This window comes from Eurypyga helias, unplaced genomic scaffold, assembly GCF_000690775.1.
Source record: "Eurypyga helias isolate BGI_N326 unplaced genomic scaffold, ASM69077v1 scaffold6844, whole genome shotgun sequence".
Taxonomy (NCBI): domain Eukaryota; kingdom Metazoa; phylum Chordata; class Aves; order Eurypygiformes; family Eurypygidae; genus Eurypyga; species Eurypyga helias.
Genome location: NW_010245538.1, coordinates 32619 through 46395, shown reverse-complemented (window position 1 = coordinate 46395; position 13777 = coordinate 32619). Strand labels below are relative to the sequence as shown.

The window sequence follows — 13777 nt, the reverse complement described above, 5'->3', positions numbered from 1 at the left end:
AGGAAATTCTTCTCACTGGAAACTTTAGCAGATGAAGAACATCAAGTGATGAGACTAGCTGGGATCAAGCGCAGTCCACATTAATTTTGTAACACAAGCAAACCGAAGCAGCGAACAAAACCCACACCCCCCAGAGAAACTCAAGCACAGAAAGGATCACAATTATATTTCCTAGGAAACTGTTACCTGGAGTAACTCAAGGTCTGAGGAATCCTCTTGTCCAGGTACCATTTCTGTCAGCATTTCAGACATCACTTTCGTATTCCCACGAACAATATCCAGTTCACTGCGCAGCCGGGCAATCTAAATTGGGGTAAAAAGACAGCAAAAGACTGCATGTTCTTTTGGTTTAAGCAGATCCTTTTCAAGAGCTGACTTTGTGATACCTCTGGTTCTGTCTGACTTGATTATCTGAGGCTCCAGACATTCTAGCAGGGGAAAAAACTCAAAGATAAAAGGTTTACCCAGGAGAGAATTTTAGAAAGGAAGAGAAAAAGAACTGTGTAGAACCACTCACTATCATCACAAACCCAGATGCGCTGTGCTTGTATGGAAGGGAAGCAATTGGAAACAGACCGTGGCTGCAGTACACCCCGCGTGCCTCACGCTAGCGTGGGGAAAGACGCACAGATTTTGAGCAGGAACTTTGGCTCTGAAGTTATTATTTTTGCAGAGGGAAAAGAAGGGCATTTGCAAGAGTCTTACAGATGCAGACTTCACTCGCTGTAGAAAAGAATGCCCGCATCTGCAAGTCCTTCTGTGCCTTTAAAGGAGGGGGGGGCTGGTGTATCAGCTTGTGAGGTTTTGTAACTCTGCCATTAGGAGGCCATACCTACAAATCAAAGCCTAGATTTTACAGTGTAATAGGAGGAAAGATTAAGCTGAACCAGACCCAGGAGGCAATCCAAGTCAAGAAAGTTAAAAGGAAAGTTCCTCCAACAACAAGTTTCTAATCTGACCTGCTGAAAGGCTCTCACTCAAAAGAATCCTCATCCCAGTACCTGTTCAGAATTAGCAGTGATGGGACCAGTCACATTCAGAGCCGGGGCCTGAGAAGCAGAATACGCCGTTGGAGAAGATGAGGAGTAAGAACTGGTGCTCATCCTTTGCTGAGACTGCGAATTGTGCATATTTGCTGCAGGATCAACTTCAGGAACACTCTGCCACATCAGAAAGACAGTTCAAAAGCTGAATTGTGACAGCACTTGCTTTGTCAGCAACCTCAGGCCAAATACGCTCAAATATAGAACGTAATTGCACCTTGTGGAAAAGGTCAGTGCAGTTAGGAGGACGGGCTGGCAGGCCAGCCCATAAACAGACAGCTGCAACAAAAATGCATGCCCGTATCTTTTGACCCAACCCACATGCGTTTCAGTCAACTTACCTTTACAAGACAAGAGAGAAGCAAAATAAAACCAAGAGCCAAAGAGAAATAATCTTAAATTATTTTAAACTAGGAATTAAGTTGCAGGCTTAAAAAAGATGATGTGATACATAGATACTGAATTTAGTTAATCTTGGTACAAGAATTGTAATCTTTCAGTCTTTGACCACTTGCATTTACCACTTCAAAAAGTCATTAACTTCAGTTTTCAGAGTGAATAATCAGAAACTGTGATCATTAAGTTACCTCCTCGCAGCACTTCTGTCAACTTACCAGCCCTAACTTTTCAGAGGTGTGAAGACCTCACGTTACCATGGGAACAGTGACAGAGTCGGACTCTGTACACCTTCAGAAGACTGGCAGGCCTTGGTTCCAGGTTACCACCAACAGAAACAACCACACTTCTGAGCAAAAGAAGCAAATCTCAATCATATATCCTGCTGGACTCTCTCTGAATAAATCAGTTGCATTTGTCTGGTGGTTTTGTGGTCTGAGACAAGTGTAGAAACCTCCTCCAAACTCTCTTCTCAGATGGATGTTCGACCCAAGGCAGGAGACACCATTAGCTTATCAGCCGGCCAAACACAGCCATATGATGCTTCTCCTACATGCCCTTTCGCTATTAAAGAAGTCCTTCTAGGAGTGAGAAAATGAGCCAAATACAGAGAAACAGGAGGGTAAAGAAGAGTAGTCATTCAACTATTTAGACATCCTGGGAAAATACCCTTGGAATTGCAATGCTGCAGCTTACCCTCTGTGGTGTGTGTATTGGAGACAGAGCATCAAGATCGGCCATGGGAAACTCGATGCCTTTCCTCTTGAGTTCTTCATAAATATGCACTACTCCAGTTAAATCAGGGCTACTTCGAAAGGCATCAGCCCAAGCCTGGAAAACATGAGGGATTATCCATAAACCTTTCAAACGAAGTTCCAGCTCCACCCTGACCTCAGATACTGACTACAGAAGCTTTCAGGTATTCCAGCTTCAGAGGGAAGCTCAAATCATTAGACCTGGTCTAAAAGATCCTGCAAATATTATTGAGAGAGTCATGTACACATTTTATTCAAAAATAAAAGAGAGTGGAACCCAGTGCACAGTAGCTATGTGACATCATCAACGCCTGAAAATGCAAAGGAAAACCTCTTCCAACCTCCTCTGCTTGGCAGGGATTGCACGCTGAGCTTTTCTTGCCTATTCTAAGAGCAAGGACCCACCAGAGAAAGTCTGGGAGAAAGATTAAAATGATCTAAGCAAAATTCATGAAGTCATACCATAATATGAGGTAATCTCAATTTATTCTATGAAACACACTCGTTTGTTGCCTAAGAAAAAAACCCGCATAGCTGTCAAGTTTTCTTCAGTATTTTATTCGGACCAAACTTAAATAAAAATGGTAATTTCTGAGGCTGTTATATTGTGAAACATGCAGTCCCATGAGCAGCAGAACTAATGACGCCTGGGCTCTTACAGAGCATATCCAACACTCAGACACCCCGGTGTGTCAGAAAGAACAAGCTTAAAGGGAGAATTTCCCACAGCCAGAACATTCATAATCTCTCTCCCGCATGAATTCTCTGGTGTCTAAAAAGGCTTCGATTCACATTTCAGCTTTTCCTTCAGTGGGAGTACAAAGCGTTTCTCTTCGCTGGCCAGCCTCCTGTACTCATGAAGCTGCTAGGAGCGTAACATCTTGAAAGCCTCTACCCCATTTCACTTTTGCTGGAAATTAGCCAAGTATTAAAAACTTAGGGGAAGGAAAAATTGAAATATTATGACTCCATTAAAAATGAAGCATTCCCCAAACCCCCACATACGTGAGGCAGAGCATCAGCGTGCTGGATCCAGAACCACCGTGAGACGCGTGTGTGGGCTCTGAACTGAATTCATTTAGTCATCACTTTCACAATGGTTCTTTTACTTTTTTTACTTTAAAAGCTGGTTTTAACCACTTTTTATATTTGTGAGGAGAGAAATCGAAAGACAGAGAAACAAGATAAGAAGTAATATTTAACTTACATTCCTAAGGCATAGCATTTCCTACCCTACATGCCCAGGAGACAACCCATTATCAGCTGCAAGCCAACAATTCTGGGTCTGCTTCTCAGCTTTGTTAAGAGTAAATTAACTGCATCAACTGTTCTGATGCAGTGCGAGTCCAAACAGCCCTACGTGAGCAAGAGAAAACAGCTCTGACTGCAAAGAGCCATCCTGTTTCCCTGGAACTGACCTTCCAAACCATCCCTAATTCTGATGGAGATGCTGACTGCACGAGTAACTCTACCCTCGCGCTTTCTCTGCATTTTCTGCAAGAAGACGTCCAAACGATGCTTTACATAATGGTGTTCCCTGCTGCATTTGCAAGTGAGAGTGAAAAACGTGAGGCAAGGGATGCTGTCCTTAATCATCACTCAAAAGAAACTTAGAGGCTGCGTCGCTGCCCCCAACCCCTAACAAAGCTTGTTGGCCCAGGAGGATGTACTAACGCACTCTCTCTTTCACTGGCTTCCTATAGATTGTGTTCTGGGCCCTGAGGACAGGGAACTCACTTCATTTGCACTCTGCCCTTTTAATATATTCTCTCTTCTGCAACTCTCTTCCCTGCAGAAAGGAGACACTTTAATTTGTATTCTTCTGCCTGAGCTGGCAGCGTTAGCGATACCAGCGTGTCTCCTGGAGGTCACAAGCAGGACTGGGCCCTGCTGTCCTAAGTGCTGTCTACGCACATGGTAAGACAATCCCTGTCCTGGACAGCTTACAATTCCACTAGGAAAAAGTAATGGGAAAGACACACAGATCTTAGGAGACTTGCTCAGTGTCCAAACAAGCATATGAGAGAGGTGAGATTGAATTCAGATCTCCTCGGACTCTGGGCCACACTATCAAAGGTAGATACTTAAGGATGCTGCTGTATAAATCCCACTTGCACCTCAGTGTGCCCACACAGGTTAATTCAACTCCACTGCAAATCTGGCCCCTCCATCAGTGACCATCACAAGACAATTTTTCCAGTGTCAGGCATGTTTGAACACACTGACCCTCACAAGAATTTGCTGTGCCACTAAAAGTGCCCCCATGCTTCATCTTGACAGTGTTCAGGGTACTGGGCAGCAAGGTGGCGTGAGCTCTGAGGTGATATGCAAGCTCTCACTGGAGAGACAGCACTAAGGAATACTTCCAAGGCCTTTTAGCAAGGTGAGGAAGGAAGGGTAAGCAGTATGGAATACATGCTAATTCATGGGAAACAGGGTGAGAAAGTGAGACACAAGATGCCCGACATCTCAAACCAGTCACGTCTCTAGATAAGAAATTGGAAGGCAGCTTTATCTACCCGTGCTGCGGAAAGGCCCAACAGCTGTATGGCTGAAGACATGTGCTGTTTGCACAGCTTTTTTCCATGCCTCTAAGACTGTGCTATTAATCCTCTCATTTCTCTTCTTATTAATTCCCTGATATCAAATTGTAAAAAGCCTAGAGAAGGGGAGAAATGTAACGTCAGTGGAGCAGAGCTGAGAAGAGCTCAGCCCGGAGTTAACTCCAACTGCAGGGAGCTCTGAAGAGTCAAGCCTAAGCTGGGTGAAGTGGCCGTGACGTCCGGGGTATTTTGGGCAGCCGAGATGGGTGACTGCCACCATTTTTCCAAACTTGTCAGGCAATCTGGAAAACAAAGTCCCCTGCCACCTCCAGCTAAAGACACTAACAGAACCCACCCACAGGCAACTTTCATAATTCTTCTGCTTTTTATACCGAAAGGCATTTGGTACCCAGAGCCAGGCTTTAGCTCTGCTGCACTAAGGCTGCTCAGATAAAGCTCTGCTTCATACGCTCAGGCACCGACCGCGGCTTTCTGGTTACGTTACAAACACTTCCATCTCCTAGCTCCATTGATAACTGGGAATCCACTTAAATCCAGGACCCAGGGTAACCAACATCCTCTAAACCACCGTAGCAGAGCAAACAGTATGGAAACACGTACCGTTTCTCCTCACAGGACAAGCATTTAACCTCATCTCCTGGTCACTGCATGCATCAGCTCTCCCATCAAAGCAGGCAGACACCCCAGGGCTCAGGCAGATGCACAAGAATTGCATATAATGATTTCATTAATTTTGTGCTATTTTTTTGTGCCTTGAGATCAGAGACCAGAAATAAAGGGGCCTCACAGCCCCCAGTGCAATGCCCACTTAATTTCCTCACCCAACCTATTTCATCCTTGGAAATCACTTATTTACATTGTCGTGCTCTCACAAGGTCCTATCTGTGTATCCAAATAACACATGAACCAGCAGAATTTCAACCGCATGCTTCGCCACAAAAATCAGAAGCATCGTTTGAAAACTACGCGTTCGTAAACACCTTCCTACAAGAAACACTGCAGCAGGTTTATATCATTTTAAATACGCAGCGTCTTTTAGTCTCTGGCATATGCAATAGCCTGTAGGAGCTTAGTGATAAAGCTTCCTATAATTGTCAAATTTCCTCCAGGCAGGCACCAGTGTTTCCTCATGTGTTGCTAATGGTTTGTGGAATTAACATGGCTGTTTATTGTTATGCTGCACAGAAGGAGAAGTGGCAGACAGGCCTCTGTCTGAACTTCCCCCACTGCAGGCAAGGATCTGACAGTGCACTTTTACTGCACAATAACCAGGGAAAAGACATCCAAAAAAATTTAATTCCTATATGGTCATTTACTCTCCTATAACCATCTTTAAAAGGCATTCAGAATGCTTTCTAATGGAAGGCAACAGCTCCATTTTACGGTCAGGGAAACAGACACAGAAAGGTAAGTGTTCTGCAACTGACAGCGAAAGCGTGAGCCTCTAAAATCTCCTGGCCTCAGATGACAAGCCCATCACAGAAGCAGGTCTCCAGCTTCCAGATTTGACTGTTAAATTGCAAAGCCGCCCACTTCTCTTTTATTCAGTTTTCTTGGTTTAGAGTGGTACCTTTCTAAGTAGAATCCGGACATTTCTCCCTGGATAAAATATCTGTGCACGTGCATGTCTCCTTCTCCCTGCCAATCTGGAAATACTGTTTGGTTTTACATGTAAAAAATGCCACGTTTTTAATGATGGCAGCATGTTCGGTGATGCGTAGCACTGAAGCAGACAGCCCTTGTTTCAGGCAGCAGCATATGGAAGCAGAAAGCAGCCGTGTACCTGAATCAGCGCTAGTACTTTGTCCTGGACAATGGTGGGGGGGTTGTTCTTGGGCGAGATGATTTTCACCAGAACGCCATCGATGAAGTCACGGTTTGCCACTAGGACGTGAAAGCGATGACCACAGTTCTTCACGCAGGTCTCCAACACCTACACACACACGCACAGGATAAACATTCATTGTTGGAGCAAAGCTTGAGCACACACACACCGCACCCATGTGGTTCGGTTTCTGATTTTGTTTTGGTTATTTTGTTTTCAAAACTTTTGATGGGAGGGAGAGAAGACAGAGGAGAAATTAAATATATGCTCCTAATTCTTCTTTTCTTCGACAATTTTACTAAAAATCTTCCTTCTCTACAGACACATTTAGATGCACTTCACCCATCATTAACATATGGGGCCCTTTTGTGATCTACCTTTGCCTGTTTTCAAGGTAAAGACATATAAAGTCCCTTTCTCTCCAAAGCAGAACTTTCCAACCTGCACAGCTCAACGGCAAAGTACACAGCATCACATCAAGAATAGGTAAGACAGATGACATCCTGTCACAATGAGATATTATCGTGCTGTGACACTCCACCATTTTCCATGTACCTGGGACACAGCTGGACCCGCTTGCTCTGAGCTATAAGCCACGTTTTAGAGTTGGGAATTCAGGTGAATGATCTTCACTCATTCAAAACACTCCCTTGTGAATGCTCTGACAGGTTATACTTTGACACATTTTCCCCCTGCAACCTAGCTAGAGGCACCTTCCACTTGCCATTCAACTGCCATGGAGAACAGCTGTTGGTTTTTCTCTGAAGAACATGATTAGCATGGAGATAAATCCAACGCGTCACTTCTCCTTACAGCCATGCCTAATAACCGCTGAGACTCTGTATCTGAGGAGTTTGTAATTACTCTCCTACTCCAGCTACTTTCATCAGCCCTGATGACACGGACTCACTCCTGATGAATTCCGCTCTTTCCTGCACAATGGATAATCTCAGGGATTGGTCTTTGGTGATCTGTCAAAATGACAATCGGGGATAGGAAACGGCAAGAAGACAGAAAGTACAGTCACGCATCGTCAGGGAGATGCAACAAGAGCCCTGCGAAAGAATCACACAGATCACCTACCCACAGCACAGTAACTCGATCTAGTTACTGCTGCTCATTCCTCAGAGTGCTGCAGCGCAGAGCCTGCCCGGTGCCACATGTCCAGGCGTGCTGCCTCCCCCAGGAAACCCCTAGCTAAAGCCGTCAGTAGGAAAGGTCACCGGCAAATGATCTCACACCTTAGCGGTGCTGCCTAAATGCACAGAATATGATTTACACTTCACTGAGTGAAATTACATCAGCATAAATTACTGCAGGTCTCCGACAGAGATCCATTCACAAGGGAAGTTGGGCATCAGCTACTCATGAAGCTGAAAATACAGCAGGTTCACCATCCTCCCTTGCAGATATGCCCACAGCTGTTGTCTTGAGTGGAAAAAACGGTTGGACACGGGGAGCGGGAGGAGAAGGGATAGCTCCAAAGGGTATGCGCAGCCATTTGGGCTAATTTAACTTCCCTCAGTCAGTACTTGGGATGAATAAGAGCCCCAAAAAAACAACAGAAATCAATTGAGTCCGAAAAACACTGTGCAAAGCTTCCAGCAACTCTTCCCCAAGGAAGCGAGGAGGCAGTTGGAGAGAAGAAAAGGGCAGAGCAGTGGCTGTTAAAGCAAATAGTGTGTCCATTCAAGGGAGTGCCAGGAAAAGGAAAATGGCAAAAGAAAAGGGTTCTGCCCTTTTGAGGCATTCCATCCTGCCCCCACTCACCGTCAGCGCCAGCATGACCTCTCTGTAATTTTTGTTTCCGTTCAGCCTCTTCTTCAGCGCTCGAATGGCATCCTTGGGACTGAAGGAGAAACACACTGTTTTTAAAAGACAGCTCAGGCACGCTTTTCACACGACACATACTGTGGGAAAAGGAATCCCTTCCCATTTCCAGCTGGACATAAGCATGTGTGTTAACTTCAGATTACTTGACTACAACCAGCCTATGTCGAATTATGTGAAGAGACAAGGTATCACAAGAGTCAAGACCAGAGCAATGCCTGAGGCATCCAAAAAGGCTGGATGTTGATGGAGCAGGAAAGATTGACAGCAACTCAGAAAAAGGCCCAGGGCTGAAGATCAGTGATCAGTTCTCCTGCAAGCAGCACAGCTTTCCTGGTGCTGAAGGAGAAGTATCCCAAGTTCTGTATTCAAATGGCTGAAATTAATGGCACTGCAGCACTACAAAGAGATACACGTGTTGAAAACATGAACCCCAGAAGTACATTCAGTACCCTCTCCAAGAAAACTTTTTTTCACACCGGCCCTCCCAAGCAGAGACCAATCCCAGAAAGCGCTGCATCATACAGGAGTTTTCTGAAGGAAAACTGTCTAAGGAGCAGGAAAACTAAGCAACTCGCATGCAAACTGCATTCAATCCACGAACACCTGCCCCCAGACTCCTCGCATGCTGAGTACGAAGGAAGGTTGCGTTCGTGAACCTTTCAAAGTTTGCTGAAATAGCACATACCCTTCTTCTGTCTCGTTGATGATGTCACAGATCTCCATGTTCAGTGTCCAGTCTTCACTCTGCAGAGAGCCATCTGTGGCCTTTTCTGGAAAGTAAAGAGAAATAAATCTTTGCACATCTTCCTGATTAGGTACTCTACTTCAATCCATCTTCAGTTACCCTGAGCTGAAACAATCGAGTAAAAGAAAGATATATTACAAAAAAAAAAGTCCCCACTGGCTGTAAGCTACGTCAAACCTTCCCTCCTGGTTTTAGGGATCAGCAGAGAGGTTTCCAGACAGAATCTATTATCCCGCAAGCTCACTGCCTTCAGCCCACGTAGATGGGCTATTCTTCAAAGACTCCCAAATTCCTGGGAGAGTTGGCAAATGTCAGCTAATTCCAATTCAAACTTCTCAGATGCTGCAATGTTGGCAAGTTATGAGGTTGGAAAATCTCCCCAAAATCAACATGACCTCCTCCCTGGTTTAGTGGATAATACCTCCACATGAACGGAGGGAGGAAAGAGAGCAACTTGGAGACAGAATCCAAGGAATTCCAGAATTTCAGCATGAAAAGAACCACCAGCACGTGAAAACATTTAGCACATTAGTGTTTAGGTCATGCTATCATTCATGGGCACCCCTTTTTGCATGGGATTCTTTTACTCCTGTACCCCAGTCCCTCAATACCTGCTTGATGGGGATGGGCACTGCTTTCCTCTGCCTCAGGTTACATCCCCAGTCCCTTCTCCATGCTGTACACATCTCCCATGCACACTCTGCCTTCCTCCTGACTCCCAAATGCTCCCTTACTATCTGTGTGGCCGGTAAGTCCTTCTGGCATCAGACTACGTTGCACGGGAAGGATGACCTATAGCACCATGGCAGTGGCAGATGCCAACCGCTGACCATTTAATTTACAGACGTCTGCAAGAGTAGCATAACTACAACTCCAAGTAATCAGTTGACAAGAACGATTTCCTCCTCGGAATTTCCCCCTAAGTCAAGACACTCTGTCTAGTGGCGCCTAGAACAGCCCCTGGGTTTTTCACGTGAGTCACTTGCAGCATTCAGACCCTCTCTGCGTTACACCGCCCACGTTCAGAGACCTATCGGGTTCAACGCCAAGCCTGTCGCCGGGAAGACCGTTACCGGGGACCTTCGAGCCGAACACGACCTCCTCCGCTAAATCAGTCTAGGTTCTTCTACCGATCCCTGGTATCCAACGTGGGAAGGCAAACAGGGTAAACAAAAGCATTTTGAAAATGTAAAATAAACTAAGCCACAAAATGTTTTAAAAACATTTTAAAGCAGAAACAAAAACACAGGTACCATCTTCTCCAAGCATCCTTCTGTCTTTACAGCGGGCCCAAATCTGTCCCGCCAAGCAAGGCAGATTTTGTTTTGAGAACATCAGGCTCCAAGGACATCGAGCATCTCTCTGTTTACCAACGATGTTTTTCTCATTAACATTTCTATCCCTGTGACTGAGGACAGATGCCCACAGGCCATAATTATGGGACGTTATTCGGAGAAAGACTGTGCGCCTGGGTAATCCAAGTTTCAGTGACTTGTCCACGCCAGAATCGTGGCTAAAGCAGCTCTACCAAGCATCACAAGTTTGACACAAACCGGACAGCTACGCAAAATCCAAGCAGAGAGTGCTGAAACAAGCCATCTACCTCCAGAATGCAGAGGACACCCCGGAAAAGGAGATTATAGAACAGGAGATGGCTCTTTGCAGGCCTCGCTTCCCATTCCTGCAAGGCACGCGGATGGATGGCTGCACAGGGTCTCACCCACCGGGAAGGAATCGGAGGCTGCAAAGCTCCCGGCTTTGCCATCTTCACCTTTTCCAGCCGTCACCACCTCATGGTACAGTTCATCTGGCAAGGAGAGCTCTTTCTGTTGGAGGAGGAGCCCGAGAGATGCGTGGCTTCCAAGAAGTCCAATAAATTCAGGACAGGTTATCGAGTATTTTTAATTTACGGCATTTAGGCTACATTAGGCAAGGATTCTCTTAAGGGAGAGCGCAGGCAGAGCTGTTTAATGTTTTCTGAGATGTAGGAATTCATCTTTGTGCAAAGCTTCTTGCAACAATCACTTTTATTAGCTGCATTTTGTTCTTGTACATAAGGCTTTATTGCTATAGAATGTGATCAGCCTTCACCTCCATATAGTCCTTGCTGCTTAGGAAAACGTTTCATTTAACATTAGGGAAAAAAAACCCTTAACATTCAGAGATATTTTTAAAAAAAATCACTACATCTGCTCCGCCAGAGAAGGTGATCCCCAAAGCTGCAGAGGATTTATACGCACAGAGCTGCAAAATGAGAGAGTATGCCTTAAACAGAGGGCATTCCTTAAGCCGGACATACGATTCATTTTCTTAATCTAAAAATATGTTAACAAATCTGTGTGTTCTTGAAAGCAGTTGGCATCAGGCAGCGACTCAGCGACATGCATGCTCTCCAGTCTGCTATAATCACTTTTTATAACCGACTGTGGAAAACGCTGATCCCGCACAAAGTTGTGCGAGCAGCCAATTCCTTCACTGGTCTTGAAAAGCCCATCTAGTTAAGGCTTATTTTGATGACAAACTGTGTATGTGGCAGTACTCCACAGCTAAAAAGGGCGATATTCTTGGAGATGGTGGAGCGAAGAGGTGCTGCGGCAGCACGGGACGGAGGGAAGCATAGGAACACTCACCTGGGCTCCCCAGTAACCTCATTCCTATTTCCCTTTGGAGATACCCTAGGGAAAACAAATTCCCCTTTCTCCCAGAAAGTTTAGTTACCTCCTCTTTATTGTATCTGTTCTTTAGTTGGAGTAATACGTGGTTGAGACTGTGTGGGTTTAAGACGTAACAGTTGTCTTTTTGAGAATTAGTTCTTTTCCCCTTGGGTAATTTTTAATTCGAATAAGAGTTGGAAGCTAATTTTAGTCTCTTCTTCAGCAACAGAGAGCACACAAGCACTTGTCATCCGTAGCTGTTTGTCCTTCGCAGGGTGCGTGACCCAGATTTGCTGCTACAGCGCCCGCTCGGCCGTTACAGCGAGTTCACGGGCTGTGGAGTTCACGGGCTGCGGAGAAGGCGCACCAGTGGGTGTGTGATTTGTTGGAAAACCAGTATGACGCTGCAATCAACTGAAAGCCTGCGGAGCGCTTCTGGAACCAAAACGTAGCAGGTTGTAGTTCTGGATTTCTGGGGAAAACAGCTCTGCCTGCACTTAGCCGTGCGAGAATCCCTGCCCAACATATCCAAAATGCAGAAAATCAAAAATACCAAATAACTGTCCAGAATTAGGGATGTTTTGGAAGCCATGCATCTCTCCATGGCTCCTCCTCAAACAGCAAATATGACTGACAAGACTGGAAACTATCACGGAATTGTAAAGGAATGGCATGCAAATGCCCCTTCAAGTTTTATCACCCGTTCCTCAAGCTCTCTCCAGCTCATTAAAAGGCATCAAAGTGGCACTAGTTCACACAAGGGCTCTGGAACACGACCAACGGATTCCAGGGCGACACGAGGAATGTTAAATCAGACAAGGATAAAGGCAACGCGCAGGAGTCCCTCGTGCCCTCCCCTCACTGAGCTGGAGAGTCGACGGTGCAGTTTAATGGTGTAACAAGGCTGGCAGCTCCCAGTCTGGGTGCCGAGGGTGCCTCGACAGCTCCTGACCCCACAGCAACTCCGAGCGTGGCATTCCCCGCAGGAACAAACCAGGGGTCTGTGTCTCACAGAGACGTGACACCACCAGCGAGATCCTCGGAGAGCCTCTCTCCGAAACAAGATGCTATCGGTTCCCACCACGTTTCCCAAATTCAAGTGTGAATGTTCTGGGAGGCAGACAGACAATCGGGTGCTCCACGCCTGACACGCCGCAGCCCTTGGACACCGCGTATGCACACGCAAGCATTAGCTTATCTCTAGCCTGCAGAGAAAAGGAGAAAACACTGCTGTTTTTTCATTCACACCTTCCCCCCCAGATCTAACTCCTGCGGCCGCATTTCCCCGCTTTGCCGAGCGGCAGTACCTCCATCTCCCTGCCCGCACCCACATCCCGTACATTTTACGGCATTCAGAAGGGGATGTGCAGGACATTAAGTTTTCAGCGTACATGGTCTCGGTGCACACCCCCAGCCAAACCTCTTCCCAACAGCCTGCTCCATCGAAGAGATGTTCCCACGAGGAAATCAGGTCGGAAATGCCTGTGTAATGGTAATAAATGGGCAGGGCAGGGATGTGCTTTATAATGAGGGGACAAAACCAGGAGAACTTCTACCACCCACCTTGACCCCAGCTCAGAAGTCCCCTAACAAGGACGTGCTAACACTGGCTGTCCTCGAGAAGCTGCTCTCACAGCCCTTCTCAGCCTTTGCTTCAAAGTTCAATGCTGATGATCCTCTTCACATTTGACTTTGCTCACCTATGGATGAGATAAAGCAGACCTCCTCGCTCCTACCTGCTTTCCCTTCCCGTGACCATGATACTGACCCTGCCGATGGAGACAGCCTGAGGATTTTCATTCAGACTGCCACTGCACCAGCTGCAGTCTGTATGCTATTTAACTCACACGCCATGTGCGTGTTTGGGCAGCCGAGACTGAAAAACTGACTGCTGGAAGCAGCGAGAACAGCTACTCCAGCTGAACAATGACAGCAGGCATGACCAGGGTAGAAATCTCCCCA

At 46.1% G+C, this 13777-nt stretch overlaps 1 protein-coding gene across 2 annotated transcripts in view; it reads right to left on the bottom strand.

The window, feature by feature from the left end:
* The window catches only part of TOM1L2 (target of myb1-like 2 (chicken)), a 53902-nt gene that overhangs the window by 24660 nt on the left and 15465 nt on the right, over positions 1–13777 (bottom strand). The window contains exons 2-7 of one of the 2 annotated variants that reach the window (XM_010150099.1): positions 9102–9186; positions 8354–8432; positions 6542–6691; positions 2136–2270; positions 1002–1160; positions 187–303 (exon numbers count right to left, since the gene is read on the bottom strand). In XM_010150099.1, coding sequence (XP_010148401.1) covers positions 187–303; positions 1002–1160; positions 2136–2270; positions 6542–6691; positions 8354–8432; positions 9102–9186 — 725 coding nt within the window. Of the gene's footprint in view, positions 1–186; positions 304–1001; positions 1161–2135; positions 2271–6541; positions 6692–8353; positions 8433–9101; positions 9187–13777 lie in introns of those variants that run through there. The other variant, XM_010150101.1, reaches the window with a different exon arrangement.